The sequence below is a fragment of the Terrapene carolina genome, unplaced genomic scaffold (assembly GCF_002925995.2).
Source record: "Terrapene carolina triunguis isolate 2854851 unplaced genomic scaffold, T_m_triunguis-2.0 Scaffold33891, whole genome shotgun sequence".
In the NCBI taxonomy this organism is placed as follows: Eukaryota; Metazoa; Chordata; order Testudines; family Emydidae; genus Terrapene; species Terrapene triunguis.
This window is the reverse complement of record NW_020698242.1, coordinates 10205239-10221173: the sequence shown is the minus strand read 5'-3', so window position 1 is coordinate 10221173 and position 15935 is coordinate 10205239. Positions and strand designations below refer to the sequence as shown.

General features: G+C 40.1%; 1 protein-coding gene across 2 annotated transcripts; it reads right to left on the bottom strand.

The window, feature by feature from the left end:
• Positions 1 to 210: 210 nt before the first annotated feature.
• Positions 211 to 15794, bottom strand: LOC112108574 (ER membrane protein complex subunit 8). 2 transcript variants are annotated; one of them, XM_026663642.2, is made up of 5 exons: positions 15473 to 15794; positions 7007 to 7083; positions 2656 to 2788; positions 2016 to 2110; positions 211 to 1695 (listed from the first exon to the last, which is right to left on the bottom strand). In XM_026663642.2, the coding sequence occupies exons 1-5, from the start codon at positions 15713 to 15715 to the stop codon at positions 1536 to 1538; spliced, it is 708 nt and encodes a 235-aa protein (XP_026519427.1). In that variant the 5' UTR covers positions 15716 to 15794; the 3' UTR covers positions 211 to 1535. The 2 variants fall into 2 exon arrangements, with proteins under 2 accessions (XP_026519427.1, XP_026519428.1); XM_026663643.2 differs by having other exon boundaries at positions 2656 to 2725; positions 15473 to 15793.
• Between the last annotated feature and the right edge of the window lie 141 nt (positions 15795 to 15935).

Genomic DNA, 15935 nt, shown 5'->3' with positions numbered 1-15935 from the left:
TGTGTGTACCAAATACTTCTTATGAGCAAGAGACCAAATTCTCTTAATTTCTGATCTAATTAAGAACTGAACTCAGGTCTTTCAAGGTCAAAGACAAGTTAGTGCATTAACTGCACTATGCAGTCAGTAATTGAGTCTACTTATCTTGCGCTCCTTTCCTCCCTACCCGCTTCTCTCCTCACCCAACCCCACCAAGGATGCCACAAAGTATCTGATTGACATTCCCCATGTCATCAAGTTTATTTTCAGGTGGTGGGGGACAAGCTACAATAGCAGTTGGTTAGCTAAAGCATTTTCCTTCCATTTGTTGTTACTGTTAAAAAGTGTTGAATGATATAAAATTTATCCTTTCAAGTTCATTAGGTTCACCAGGTTAAGTTGTTACAAGTTCTATAGTAACATAGCTAAAAGAAAGAGACAGAAGGTAAGGTACAATGCCTTTGGTGTACCTGGTACAAAATAATACATATAAAAATGACAAAAGAAATTCTGCTATAAAGCTTCCCCATCAACTGGTAAACTTTTGTTAGAAACAGATATTAATTAGATAAACATATAGATTTAAGATGAACTAGAGCGTTTCAAGGTTCCTTTGATCCATATGCTAAAGACAGATCAGTTGCCTTTAATTTACAGATAGGTACATTTCAGTCCTATTTGAATGGATGTGTGAATCAGCTCAGAATTAAGAGTATCTGTTTAAAATCCAGATAGAAAGATTGCATATAATCAAGATGGCATTTTACTCTTCTCTTGTTTTCTCAACTCCTACAGAGCCTTGTAGCGGATTCAAAACCGTTACTGTGCTCTAAGTCCTTTTCACAAACCATAAAGTTAAGATTTGTTTTGGCCTTGGTTGTAACTATTTCTTAGGTAACAACTGTGGTTGTAGTCCCAGCGTGGTTGGGAATCTCTGCAGCATTTGGAATATTGCTTTCAGTATATGTTATTCTGTAGCTATGATATGCTAAACTGCTGCAGAACAAATGTAATATGTGCACAGAGTACAATCTTTAGCAGTTAGCATTATTCTACTGCATCAATAATAATGCCAGTTAAGAACCAGGTCAAAAGACCAGTTACCACTGGATTTTGTTTATACATTTGTGACTTAAAGAGTTTAAAAACATCTCATCTAAGGACAAGATTCATTTTTGAAAGATATTTCATAAATCTTTAAAAATTACTCTCTCTAAAGATTATAAAAGGTTAGTCAAAACTTTTTAATATGAACAATTTGGACAAGCAGAAGTAGTTCTGGTTTTAAAGGTTATAGCAACAATCACTACAACTGGGAAGGAATCCACAAGGATGGCTATAACTGACAGTTTGTATTTCTTCTAAGGATTCTCATTAAAAAGATTTGACTGCTTATGGGCACGTTACCTTTTCCAAGTGACATGCCGTTCTTTTTAAATCTGCTGTTGGCGTTCCCCAGAATGTACTGAAGAGAACTCTATTTACATTCAAAAATATTTTTTTAAAGTATCTTCAGCATAGTGGAAATGCCCATAAATCAGTCAGTGGAAGCCTCCCTAACATAGGTGTAGGACAGCTTTGTTGATCTCTGGGTTTGTCCAGTCATTCCGGAGGTCATCTAGGTGATTATCGAAATCCACAAGGGTTTCGTAGGATTTGCTGTCCAAGAGAGATACGGTGATCCTCTGGGCTTCAGACCAGTCTTCACAATAATCACTAGAATGTAAAATAACTAGGAATTAATAGTTCTCAAGGAAAATGTTCTCCACCAGCTCTTTCAATTAAGCACTATGCAGTGTGACTACAGCTTAGGAGGCAGAATACTGACAGAGTTTTGTTTTTATAAGCTAGATGTTTCTCTCAACATTATGAAAAACAGAAAGCTTTCAAAGCATGGTCAACTATTGCCTGTTTTCTACTTACCAGGTCATTCTATATTATGTTGTTCAAGTGTAATAAGACAATTTTGCTCTTTACAGCTATTTACACAAAGGAACATCTCTTTATCACAACCTAGATACGAACATATTACTTACAAATGTGGGTCTTTGCATCTCCATTTGTTTTCATGATGCTCATACACATGAATGGCAGGTTCTGTGCACTCCATCGTAAATTTAGTGTTATCCACCTAACATGCAACAGAAACAAATCATGTTCTTTCCTTCAAGATCCCAAATAAAGAGATGATATAAAAATGACAGTGTGGTTTTGAACATCATAGCATCTTCCAGTCACCTCCATTAACCCATTCAGTGTTTCATCTTGTTGCTGCTTCTAAAGTGCCAATTTTTAAATGGTCTAAAGTGGTTTCTTTTAAACCACCAACATTCCACTGTAGCCCACCATTGCTTTTGCCCCATTGAGAAGGTAAGCCATTATGTCATGAAAGGTTTTGGAAGAATGCCTTCTTTATTCTCCCACCACGTACACAGAATGCAGCACCTCTCTCTATGACCAAGGAGAGCCAGAAGTAGGCTCTCTTTAGAGCACAGTAACTGCTCTGCTGGCCAAAAGGCGTTGCTTGAATGCCCTGCAAGGGACTCCCCAAGGCATTCTGAGGGCTCAGCAAGTTAGTCATCACATTACTCTATTAACAGAGCCAAGAAATGGGATTTAAACGCTCATTCCAATATTGTGATTATAATCAGAAGAGAGATAAATGAAATTATATACCATTATGAGTGCTGGGTCACTAAAGCCCTCTGCAATCCTGGAGGCTACCTTTTCAGCGACCTGGTTTGGACTACAGAAGAAGGTCAAGTTAATTGTACTATATATTTCAGCTGAAACCAGTAGGAAATAAGAGCTGAGAAGAGATATGAGAAAAACAGTGTTGTAGCAAACAGGAACAAGATATTAAACTGATACTACATTTGATCTAAGTCAGAAGGGTAAGAAAAACACTGAATCATCTCCCTTTAGCACATGATCTATATCTTAGCTGTGTTCCAGCAGTAGACATGATATATATTGATTTTAGTAAGGCTTTTGCTAGTCACATATAACGTTCTCATAGGCAAACTAGGAAAATGCAGTCTAAATGAAATTACTATAAGGTGGGTGGCACAACTGGTTGAAAGACTGTACTCAAAGAGTAGTTATCAATGGTTCGCTGTCAAACTGGTAGGGTGTATCTAGTCCCACGTGGGTCAGTCCTCGATATGGTACTATTTAATATTTCATTAATGACTTGGATACTGGAGTAGAGAGTATGCTTATAGTGTTTGCAGAGGACACCAAGGTTGGAGGGATTTCAAGCACTTTGGAGGACAGAATTAGAATTCAAAATGACTTTGATAAATTGGAGAATTGGTCTGAGTTCAACAAGATTAAATTTAATAAAGATAAGTGCAGAGTATTTCACTTAGGTAGGAAAAATCAAATGCACAACTACAAAATGGGGAATAACTGTCTAGATGGGGTTATAGTGGATCTGAGGTTACAGTGGATCACAAATTGAATATGAGTCAACAATGGGATGCAGTTGTGAAAAAGACTAATATTCTGGGGTGCATTAACTGGACTGTCCTATGTAAGACAAGGGAAGTAATTGCCCCACTCTATTCAGCGTTGGTGAGGCCTCAGCTGGAGTACGGTGTCCAATTCTGGTTGCCACACTTTAGGAAAGAAGTGGACAAACTAGAGAATGTCCAGAGGAGAGCAACAAAAGTGATAAAAGCTTTAGAAAACCTGACCTATGTGGAAAGATTAAAAAAAACTGGGCATGTTTAGACCGGGGGGGGGGGGGAGGTAGAGGCGGGAAAGGACTGAGGTAGACCTGATGATATGATAACCCTTCAAATATGTGAAGGGCTGTTATAAAGAAGACAGGGCTCAATTGTTTTCTATTTCCACTTACGGTACAACAAGAAATAACGGGCTTAATCTGCAGCAAGGGAGATTTACATTGATTAGGAAAAACTTTCTAATGATAAGGGTAGGTAAGCTCTGGAACAGGCTTCCAAGGGAGGGTGTGGAATCCCCGTCACTGGAGGTTTCTAAGACTAGATTAGACAAACACCTGTTAGGAATGGTCTAGGTTTACTTGGTCCTGCCTCAGAACAGAGGGCTGGACTTGATTTCCTGAGGGCCTTTCCAGAACTACATTTCCATGATTCGACAGTAAATGCTTACTCAGACTTGATGTGGATCCAATAGTTTGCAGCTTCCAAACCTTCCCACCAGATCCAGAATATCATGGTTATCTTTTGCTCCATTTCCAGGAACTTGGAAAAGGATATTTCTAAATTTGCTCACCAATCTACATCTAAAAGTCATTCAATATCCAGTTCCACTAGTAAGCAAATGTATTGATATTTCTTTAACAAGGTAGTAAAAGGTACAGTCACTGTGTGATGCAAGGGTATCTTGGCAAACAAATTCATAAATTTAAAGTGAATAAGTGCATAATATTCCTCCAAATTACCCAACTGCATGTAAAACACACTCCCTTGGAAGATCTAAGTTATGTGCTCCTCTTACGTTTCTAGAAGTCTTTAATGGATTTACTTTGCTCTAACTAATAAGTCCGGAGCAGTGATCCTTAAACTTCCATTATGTGTGAAACTTCTACTACAGATCCTCTTGCATACTAGCTTCCCTTCATTCCCAATATTCCAAATGCACAATTTCTCTGCAGGAGCAAATAGTATTAAAACGGTAGTCAGATGAAAAGTTCACTTTAATGGGATAATTGTGGCTATTTAGGCCGTGGAGGAATTTAACTGTTTTGTAGATTTGCTATTTATTTCTTCTGCCTGCATTTAGAGATTTACATTTAATAGTCCCAAATCTCCCCTCATTGCCTACAGCAATTGCTGCTTTACTCCCTTCAGGTCACTTTGGAATTCAGTTCTGTTGTCCTGTGTTTGCCACTCCTTTAGCCTTGGTGGAGAAAATCTGATCACAGCTGAATTTACCCAAAATAAAGCTGTGCTGGGTGCAGACAGGTGTGTGTTCCAGAGGTATTTTGGACCAACTAAACTGAAAGTCTTAAAATGTCCCAGACGGTGCTATTATCAGAAGAATGCATCACAACTTAATAAGTGATAGATGCATCACCACCTGAGAAATGCAGTTCTGCAGACCACCAGAAAATCCTCCACAGACTATAATATATATCAAGAGAAAGAGAGTGTATATAGACAAACTGATATATGAAGTTTGTATTTTTCAGCAGATTCAGTCTTCACTGTGAGTTTAGAATTTCTAAAAGGCATAGGCACATTAGCGTAAGAAGGATTTAACCCCTTATCTATTAATATTATGGGTGTCTAGAGGCACTGTTCTAGTCATTGTACATATACAGAGAGAGTCTCTGCTGAGAGTTCCTTAAATGCCTTATTTTATATTTCCTGCTAGTCTTGTGGCAATGTGAAAGTCAACAGCAACATCTCCAAAAATTCGTAGCGTCTCTAGCAAGTCATATGCTGAAGCATATATAGTATTAAAGTATTGTGGAAGTAACCCCCACTCCGTCCCGTTATGTTAGAATTAGTAGATTCCAAAGAAAATCTGCTTGCACCTAAATCAAAGCTGATCAAATGGTAAACCCTCTCAACTCCTCTGATAGCTTCAGAGACATGAGAATTTTTATTTGGAGATATCCCTCAAGACCAGAAGAAATGTTGCTCCAACAAAATGGCTTGAATAAATTAAAATGTTTTTACTGAGAACAAGATGTTAATATTGATTTAAAATGAAAGCATTTATGTCCTCTAATTAGTCTTAATACTGGATAAGCTTAATGATTTAAACATGGGAAGAAAAAATATTCAATATACATGTGTAAACTTAAAATATTGTCCCTTAGGATGACTTTTATTGGTTATTTAATGAGCTGAATTAATGAGAGGGAAAATATAGAATTACTCAGTTTTAAGATAAGGTATACAGTTGCAGATGTATCTGAGTGAGTGTGATTTTGAAGCTTTTCCCCAAAATACTATTTGCTGAACTAAAGAGCCTAAGTAACTTGGTATTAATCTACAGCAGTGACACACAAAGCGGACAACAAATTCATTGTGTCACTGCTGTATCTCAAAAAGCATAGTGTTTCTGACAGGACTGCAAATAAAATTTGCGGTATACAGTGTTTTCATTTTGGCATCAGTATAGCTAGACCAGCACAAACCCCCAATGTGTAGATGTATTGCACTAATGTACAAGTTACAAATCACACAATTCAAGTCTCCTCTGGCACTGGCAAAGTGTGTCTATAACATTAGGCGCTTCCATCGCTATGACTACATATTAGTGTAGTTATAGTGATGCAAATATAGTGATGCAAATTTCCCTGGTCTTAGTTGTAAAGTATTTACAGTGGACTTTACTTTTAAAAAAGGATTAACACATGGCAGTTACAATTCTATAGTTAATTTACAGTGAGTGCATCTTGGGTAAAATTTACAAAAACAGCATGAGTGAATTAGAAGCCTAAATTCCATTTTCAAAAGTACATTAAGTCCCAATGACTTTTAATGGAATTCAGACTCTGAAATAACTGCTGGTTTTGAAAATTTTACAACTTGTTATTAAAGAGTAATCTTGGGGAAGTGATGAGTAAGAAATGACTTCTGTGCTCTACTTACATGGTGTACCATTGCAAGACAATTCCATGACTAGCTGGCAAAGAGTTTCATAAAAAATTAAAGCCAATTAAATAATCTGATAGCGATTAAATCACTTCAAAATGAGTTCCTAAAAGATCTATAGATTCATGAATAGATCTGTGAATTCTAGTGAATTTCCCGGATATCTGCCAGTTAAACTGATTAGCAAGCACTGAAACATCCAACAATTCTATAACATCTACGATATAGGAGTAATTCTGGAAAAATGGAGGTTTGAGATCACACAAAAGACATTTCACAGATATCTAATAGTATGAAGGAAACAAGGTGAAACCACATGACAGTTGTCAAAGTTAAACAACATTCACAGATTATACGTGCAATTATTTTTGTTGGCATAGTACAAATGCAGCATGAGAGAGTAAACAGGAGGAGATATTGCATCGACACACCTGGCATCTTTCACACGCTCGTTAGCCTGATAATATCCAGCTATCACGTAACTATTCTCTTTGCACCAAGAATCAATCTGAAAGAGTAATCAAAACAACTGTGAGTCCAGAAAAATCACACAACAAAACTACCAAAAAGCATACATCTTTCCTGAGGATAAAATGGCAATTGAAACCTTATAACATTTTAGCCAATTGCTAATGAAGTTAACCAAATGCTAATATTCTTAACCACAACACAGGAAGAAACACAAGTATTAGGGAAAAGATATATAAAACATTAATGAAATTAAGTTGAACAAAAAGATATTTGAATTGTGATGTACGGCCTGAAATTCAAAGAACAGAATTTGTTCTGAAGCGCTTGAGTAACCACTGGAATCAAATTTTAGGTGTTACTGGCTATTTTCTGTTAGTGTTTAGTTGGCAGTGGGAAGTAGGGAAATGTACAGGATGTGAGACTATAACCCCATTTCACAAGACAGTTGCATCCATTTTGCTGAAAATAGAAGTTCACAGTGTTAAAATGTATACATTTTTATATTGGATAATGTTTTCTTTAAAAAGCAACTGATGCCTTAAATTTAAGAACTGAAAGATGTGACAAAAAAATTCTATTGTCTCATTCTTCCAAATCATCCCAGTTGCTAGGGGGATCTGCATTAATACAAGATTCTTTTTTCTTAATTGTTCACCTGTGAGGGTAATTAAACATTAGAACAATTTACCAAGGGATGGTGGGTGGATTTTCCATCACTTAGTCTTTAAATCAAGATAGAATGCCTTTCTAAAAACATACTGTAGCTCAGCTACAAAACACAGGCTTGATGCAGGAATTACTGGGGGCCTGTGTTATACTGGAGGTCAGACTAGATCAATGATTCTCAACCAGGGGTACATGTATCCCTGGGGGTACGCAGAGGTCTTCCAGGGTGTACATTGATCATCTAAATATTTGCCTAGTCTTACAACAGGCTACATAAAAAGCACTAGTGAAGTCAGTACAAATTAAAATTTCATACATGACTTGTTTATACTGTTCTATATATTATACACTGAAATGTAATCACAATATTTATATTCCAATTGATTTATTTTATAATTATATGGTAAAAATGAGAAAGTAAGCAATTTTTCAGTAATAGTGTGCTGTGACACTTTTGCATTTTAATGTCTGATTTTGTAAGCAAGTTGTTTTTAAGTGAAGTGGAACTTGGGCGCATGCAAGACAAATTAGACTCCTGAAAGGGGCACAGTAGTCTGGAACGGTTGAGAGTCACTGGACTAGATGATCATAATGGTCCCTTGTTCTATGAATAAGACTTCACATATGCAAATACTTTAAAAAAAAATCTATGGAAATTTATATAGTTTTTTGAATGAAAGGGACAAATTCAAACCTGGTGTAAAGCAGGAAAAAAATAACTGGAAAACAATGGATATCAGCTCTGAATTTGGTCCATTATCTCTGTTGTTTTGAAAATACACATCTACCATTCCTGTTGCTCACAATTAAGAGTCTCAGGCCAGGATAATCCAGAAATTTGGGAGGTGGAGAAAACAGCTAGTGCTTCCCTCCCCAGTTACTATGCATTTTAAAAAACCCAAATAGATTGATTAAAATGGATTCCAAAATGTATTTGATGTTGAACTTTGGCATCCTGTAAATCAAAAATTCCATATTTAGTAGAATAATTACAGTATTAAACTGTCTAAGCAGAAGAAAGCCATGTGAATAATCCCTCATTCACAGGGGATGACACGGATTTATATGTTTTATTAAAATGTCATCTTCTGGCATTGAAACAGCAGTTGGCCCTTAACTGGAGCAATTATAAACCCCATTTCAAGGGTTTATGATTTCAGTTTTAATTGCTAGTGGGCTGAAACCTTGGCACTAAAGCCAGCAACCCTGACACAAGTTTACTTTAAAAAGGAAACTGTCAATTTAAAAATTACATTTGTCTGACATTTTTACTGTGTATGCTACTGAAAACAATTTCAAACAAGTGTAACTTTTAAGTTGGCAGTTTTCTTTTTAAAGTAAACTTTCACCCAGTGAAAAAACTTGTTCTGTAAACAAAGATTGTTAACTTTCTGAATTTAACAGCAATTTCGCTAGGTTTACACTAGCACTTTTCCTTAAATTTCACATTGTTGCAATACCATCAACTGGCCACTGATGTTTCTATTCCTGTTGTCTAATCCTGATCAGAGCAGGTCAACATGAGACAAGTGATAAAAACAACAATACCTAGCTCTTATATAGTGCTTTTCACCTGTGGATGTCAAAGTGCTTTACAAGGTAAAAATGCCAGTGGCCAGTATACCCAAGGGGCAGATCCTCAGCTTGTTTAAACTGTCAGAGCTCCACTGAAGTCAGCTTACTCCAGAAGAGGATCTTCCCCCAGAGCTTCTACCATTGCTACCAGAAGTGGAGCTGCACCCACAGTACTGCAACCATGAAGGATTTTGAAAGATTTGCGAGTATAGATAAGGCCTGAGTATACAGGCTGTGTCACTGTTGCTCATGTATAACCAGTCAGTGGAGAGCAACTGCACTACATCAGGAAAGAGAGTTTTTAAAAAAAGAAAAGTGTGGTTGTAAAACTACAACAACCGGCTGGGGGAGTCAAAGGCAGTAACTGAAACTTTTTGTAACTTGCTTTTTAAAAATGACTTGATTTCAAATTCAAAACAAAAGGTTCAAATTAAGAATTGTGCAAATTTATTCCTTCCAATCCTTTTGCTGAAAACGCCTGATAAACACTATGAATGTTTCCATTAAAGCTGTTGTGCCTACAGGACACATGTGGCTTGGTACATGTTCCTTTCCCCATGTGTAATTTGAAATTGAGCTATGACATCATTTCAAGTGTCATTTGATATCAATAGGATTTTTTTTGGTATTCCTTTAATACTCATTTTTAGAACTTTTTTAAAATGGACAAGGCTGGCACTGAAAATGTATCCTCTGAACTAAGAATTAGATTTAGAAAATATTAACTCAATTTGATGCTCATGCATAACTCAGAAAATCCTCATTCACATAAGCAGTCCATTCACCTCCAGGGTAATGATTATTCACCCAAGGAAGAGTTTATAGTAATAGGCCTTGGGGGAAAAAAATCCCCTCATTAAATTCAACCAATGCTGCAAGACCCTTTGGATATCTAGGTGTTTCTGGAAAAGGACATCAACTTTAACTGCATGAATTTTATTGACTTGTTCACTTAAGATGGTTCCTTAACTCAGGATTTTCCTTGTATTCATATTGCTACATTACATGCAAAACAGCCTCCATTTAAAAAGCCACTACAATGCAGTTACTGTGAGCTGTTACATAAATACTTAGCCTTTGTACAAATAGAGAAAGAGACTTTGGGCTCTTGATAAGTTTTTAAAAATTGACAAGTATTGTAATTTGCAACCCATCTTCATGAACTTTATAATTAGGGCTTGCAAAAATTGATTAATTGTGGGAAAGTTGGGGATTTCATGCCTTTTACTTTTAAAATCAATAACCAAGTACAAATAAGAAGTAGTGAAAAGGCAATAAATTGAGGATTTTAAGGTTTAAGTTACATAATGTACTAATATTTCAATTTTTCAGCTGTATAACAAACAGAATATACAGATTAAGACCCAGATCTTATAACGAGCTTCACATGTGGACCCATTAAGGATCAGGGTCCAATTTTGGATTTAAAAAAAAAAAAAAAAAAGATCTTCCATGACCAGGATACCTTTTTACATAGTTGAATCATTCTGTAATTGCACTGTGTCCCAGTTTTTCCAGGATCTCCAAATAAAAAATATAAACAACAAAACGTTTGGCACAGCAGTCTCCCAGCATGTTTGCAGGATTGGGGCTTTAATCCATTAACTCCTAGGTGTTTTGTTTTTAAAAAAAGCTTGGAAGCTACTTGCCCACATAGGGCCCCGACTGAAGTCAGCTGTGTTCTATGGGGCTGCAGCAGTCCCTCTGCATGCCACACATTGTAGGATCAGGATCTAAGAAAACAAGGCCCCCTTCCTAACAGTTTAGAATCTTAACTCCAGAAAAACAATGCTTCTGATACAGGCCAAACACTGAAACACTCCACTGCACTTAGGAGACTTACACACTCTAAGGCAGGGGTCTGCAACGTTTGGCACGTGGCTCGCCAGGGTAAGCACCCTAGCGGGCCGGGCCAGTTTGTTTACCTGCTGATGCGGCAGGTTCAGCCGATCGCGGCCCCCACTCGCCGCAGTTCGCCGTCCCGGGCCAATGGGGGCAGCGAGAAGCGGGTGAGGAATGTGCTAGCCGCGGCTTCCCGCCGCCCCCATTGGCCCGGGACGGTGAACCGCAGCCAGTGGGGGCCGCGATCGGCCGAACCTGCCGCGTCAGCAGGTAAACAAACTGGCCCGGCCCGCCAGGGTGCTTACCCTGGCGAGCCGCGTGCCAAACGTTGCCGACCCCTGCTCTAAGGGAGTGGTCCCCAAACTTTTTATGTTGCACCCCGCCCCCCTTACTCGTAATGTAATCTGTCCACACTCCCCTGGGTGCCGGGACCAGAATCAGAGCTGTGACTAGGGCCAGGAGCGGAGCTGGGCCAGGAGCAGAGCTGGGGGCAGAGCTTCTCCCGCCAACATAACTTCTGTTGCTTGCAACCGATGGGAGCGCGCTTCACCAGAGCATAGAGAATCTTCACCAGATGTGCTGCAGCGGAGCACCTGTATCGGTACAGCTGCGCCGCTGCAGAGCTGTACGTATAGACATAGCCTGACATACTTATATAGCAATCTGTATGAATTGAGTACTTACCTATATTTTAAACCAATTAATCACTGGAAATGAACAAATATACAAACTGTCGCCTAGTTCAGCTCATTTAGACAGAGCTGGTGTTTCTCAAAAGGCTTCGGCCCTTCATTTTGTCTAAATTTTGCTGTTTCAGCCTCCAGTAACTAGACATTCTACAACTGTGTCCAGTCATTTTAAAAACTAAGACATCATTCTCTCTTACTACAGGCTTAGTTTTCAAATTTGGCTGCTTGTAGCTAAGCCTCTAAGGCCCCAATCATGGAGCTCTGAGTGAGAGCACCCTTATACCCACATGGAACCACACTGAAGTCAGTTGGCTTCTACACAGGGACAAGGATCTGCCCTTATGTATCAGCTTGCAGGACTGGGCCAAAATCTGTGTATTTAGGTATCTTAAAATCCGTGTCTGGGCACCCATGTTTGAAAGCTAAGCCTTATTTTGTTTTTTAAGCATTGTTACATCTTTTGCTTATCAACACTGATACTTCATTTATATTTTTTGATGACTAGTATAATTTCAAGAGGTACACATTTAATAGAATGAAAGCCACAAGCATACATCAGTCCTAAAATGTTAGCTCAGTATATTCCAGTGCAATACAAACAATATAATGTGGGACACTCACATCAAAGTACCAGGCAATCTGGGAAGTCACAATTTCAGTTTGTTTTAAACTGATGATGCCTGAGCAAAAGTTCCTTAAAGCTAGTCACGGTGGGTGTCAGGGTATGCCTACACTACCCGGTGGGCAAGGATCGACCCCCGAGCGCTCTCCTGTCGACTCCTGTACTCCAGCGCCACAAGAGGTGCAGGCAGAGTCGATGGGGGAGCGGCACCAGTCGACTCACCACGGTGAAGACACCACGGTAAGTCCACCTAAGTACGCAGCTAAAGTTGCATAACTTAGATCGACCACCCCCTCCCCACAGTGTAGACCAGGGCTCAGTCTGCTTGCAACCACATTATTCATAGATCTGAAGGCTAAAAGGGACTGTTATGGTCTAGTCTGATCTCCTACATAACACAGGCCAGCGAATTTCATCCAGTAATTCCTGTATCAAGCCCAGAATTTGTGGTTGAGCTAAATCCTATCTTTTAAAAAGACATCTAATCTTGATTTAAAGACATTATAACCACCACACATCTTAAAAAATACAGTATAAAATGTTATACTGTACTTCAATAACACCTTTCATCCAAGGAGCCTAGGACCCTTTAAAAACACGAATGAATTTAAAGTTCACCCATCTGAAGGTCACAGAAGGGTTAAACTAGGCCCTGTCTACAGAAAGAAATTCACACAAATGTGACTACATTGGCATGTTATTGGATTAAATCACAGTACACTGCTGTGGTATAATCCCTACTTTGCACCGGTGCATCATATATACATTAGGGGTTTGCTTTGGCATAACTACACCAGTTATACCAGTAGAAGTTTCCTTAATGTAGAAAAGTTCTGGGTTACCCAGGGTGTCACAGCAAATCCATGGCAGATGTAGGAAGAGGACCCTCATCTCCTGTCTAAGTCCTGTGCTCTAACCACATCAGGCTTTATGTAAACATGTATTTCTTTAGTTTCTGTGACCCTGTCTTGACTAGGAAAAACTGGTGCATTTTTAGAAAGAAATGCTTTTTTAACGTAAACATGATTAAACTGGAAGTCATTGAAGTCAAGAATTTAAAAGGCCTCAAAAAGGGATTGGATATTTATATGGATATCAAGAATAGCCAAAGTTATAATTCACAAGAATAGATTTTGGAAGGGATATTAAAACTTGTGCTTCAGGGTTGAAGCCAATTTCTGTTAGAGACCAGGATAACACATAATATGGGGAGCAGATTACCCCAAATATGCCTACTGTGAGGTTCTCATTCCTTCCTCTGTAGCATCTGGCACTGGCCACTGTCAGACAGGACACTGGACTAGATGGACCTTGGGTCTCATCGAGTCTGGCAATTCCTATGAGCTCTCTCCCCACAGACCAGGACACACCAACTCAAAGCGGCACCAGACCCTGCCAGAACAACAGATGCAAAACCTGCAGACATATCTCCGCTGGTACAATGATCAACACCCACCCACAATACATCTTTCAAGATCCATGGGTCCCACACATGCCTATCACAACATGTGGTGTACCTCATTCAGTGCACTAAATGCTCCAATAATAACTATGTGGGTGAAATGAGACAATCACTACATTCTCAAATGAACACACACAGAAAAATGATAAAAACTATCACTCTATATCTGACCTCTCATTCCTCATCCTCAAAGGAAATCTACACAACATCTTCAAAAGACGAGCCTGGGGACTTAAATTCATAACTTTTCTATACACTAAGAACCATGGACTGAATAGGGACATTGGATTTATGGTTTATTAAAACAATCTATAACCCACTAACCCCCTCCCCATATCACGGGCCACTTCACCTTGAATGGTCCCTTGCAATATGTGTTAACTACTTACGTAGTATTTATTTATTTCACCTTGTATTTAGTTGTGACACTTTGGGTATATTTATACAATAAAGAAAAACTTGCAGCTAGCCCATGCCAGCTGACTCAGGCTGTGGGGTTGTTTCATTGCTGTGTAGACTTCCAGGCTCGGGCTGGAGCACAGCAGGTTTTTCTTTGCTGTGTAGACATACCCTCTGAGTACAGTTCCCAGACCTGAAGAAGAGCGCGCTGTGTAAACCTGAAAACTTGTCTCTCACAAACAGAACTTGGTCCAATAAAAGATATTACCTCACCCACCTTGTCTCCCTAAGAATTACCTACCTTGACTTAAAATACCATTTGTAGCATGTAAACAAAGTTTAACACTTGTTTACAACATGACTAGTAACACGATTTAAAAGGTGTTACATTAGATGCTAACTGGTGTTTCAAGTCATGTTAGCTAACATTTTAAAAAGCCTAGTTTTTTTTTTTTTTTCTAGTCTAGGAGGCAGACCTTGTCTACATGGGAAAGTTATACCTGTAAAAGCAAAGTTGTGAATTTAAACCAATCTAGTTATATTTGTATAACCTGCTGTGTGGGCATTCTTATTCCAGTATATGAGTACCTTTTTCAGTTTAGTGTATATCACTTTGGAAGGGGTAAACTGGAATAAGTGTGTCCATTTGGGGAATTATGCTGGTATAATTATACTGCTATAACTGTCAACTTCCTCTTACAGACAAGCACTAAGTCTACACTAGCAAAATAGGAGCTGTACTTTTCAGCTGGGGCAGTTTTCAGCAGTGAAAAACTCTAGTGCAGACAGTGTAGAGCATCTGCCTGCATGAACTCCTGCTTTTCCACGGCTCAGTCTACAAGCCCTTCTGCGAGGTAGAGTAGATCTCACTTGGCCATTACAGGCCTCTCAGGATCCTTTTGGTTTTGGGGCCATTCCGTGGGTCTCAGCCATAAAGTGGTGTGTGTCTTTGCAGACCTGTGCGGGCGCACATGCGAGTCTCCCCCCTTTCAGCTTTGCCTGAGGGAGTCTTTCCACATCCGGGCTCTATCCCTAGCCCTTCCACTGATCTGACACGCAATCTCGGGGGGGAAATCACTGAAGCTACTGCCTGAGTTTCCCCACCTGTCTCGCGCTCTAGGGGAGCCGTGAGGGCGCTGACGATGGGCCCAGTGCTACTCTCGCTCCTTACCAGCGTCAGCGCCACCTCCAGCATGGGGGCCAGGGCCAGGGTGCCGTGGAAGAGGGGGATGCAGTCCACGAACAGGGTGTGGGGCTGCGGCTGCCCGTGGGGCTGCGGCTGCCCGTGGGGCTGCTGGTCCTTGCGGGGCGGGGGCGGCTGCTTTTCGGCCACCAGCAGCCCGTTGACGGCGCAGTGCGGGTACTTGGCTCCGTGCAGCACCATCTTGCAGTAGGCCTGAGTGGTCAGCTTCATCCTGGGGCGCCCTGCTCCGCCGCGGGGGCCGGCCCCCAGCTCCGCCCGCCTCGCCTCGCCTCACGGCGCGGTGGGGGGCACCATAGGCGGCGGGAGGGGGGGGGGCGCTGGGGCTTCCCCGCCGGGCCGCGTGAGGCTCCTCCGGGACGGCCCCTAAGATACCGGCTCCCGCCTCAGTCCTCCGCACGCGACGCCCTCGCTCTCCCCGCCGGCTGCCGCA

Coding starts and splice junctions, on each gene's coding strand:
- LOC112108574 (XM_026663642.2), bottom strand. CDS start 15,715: ATGAAGCTGACCACTCAGGCCTACTGCAAGATGGTGCTGCACGGAGCC. Junction 2,111..2,655: donor GTGACCCAGCACTCATAATG/GTATATAATTTC, acceptor GTTGCATGTTAG/GTGGATAACACTAAATTTAC. Junction 1,696..2,015: donor AGATGCAAAGACCCACATTT/GTAAGTAATATG, acceptor TTTACATTCTAG/TGATTATTGTGAAGACTGGT.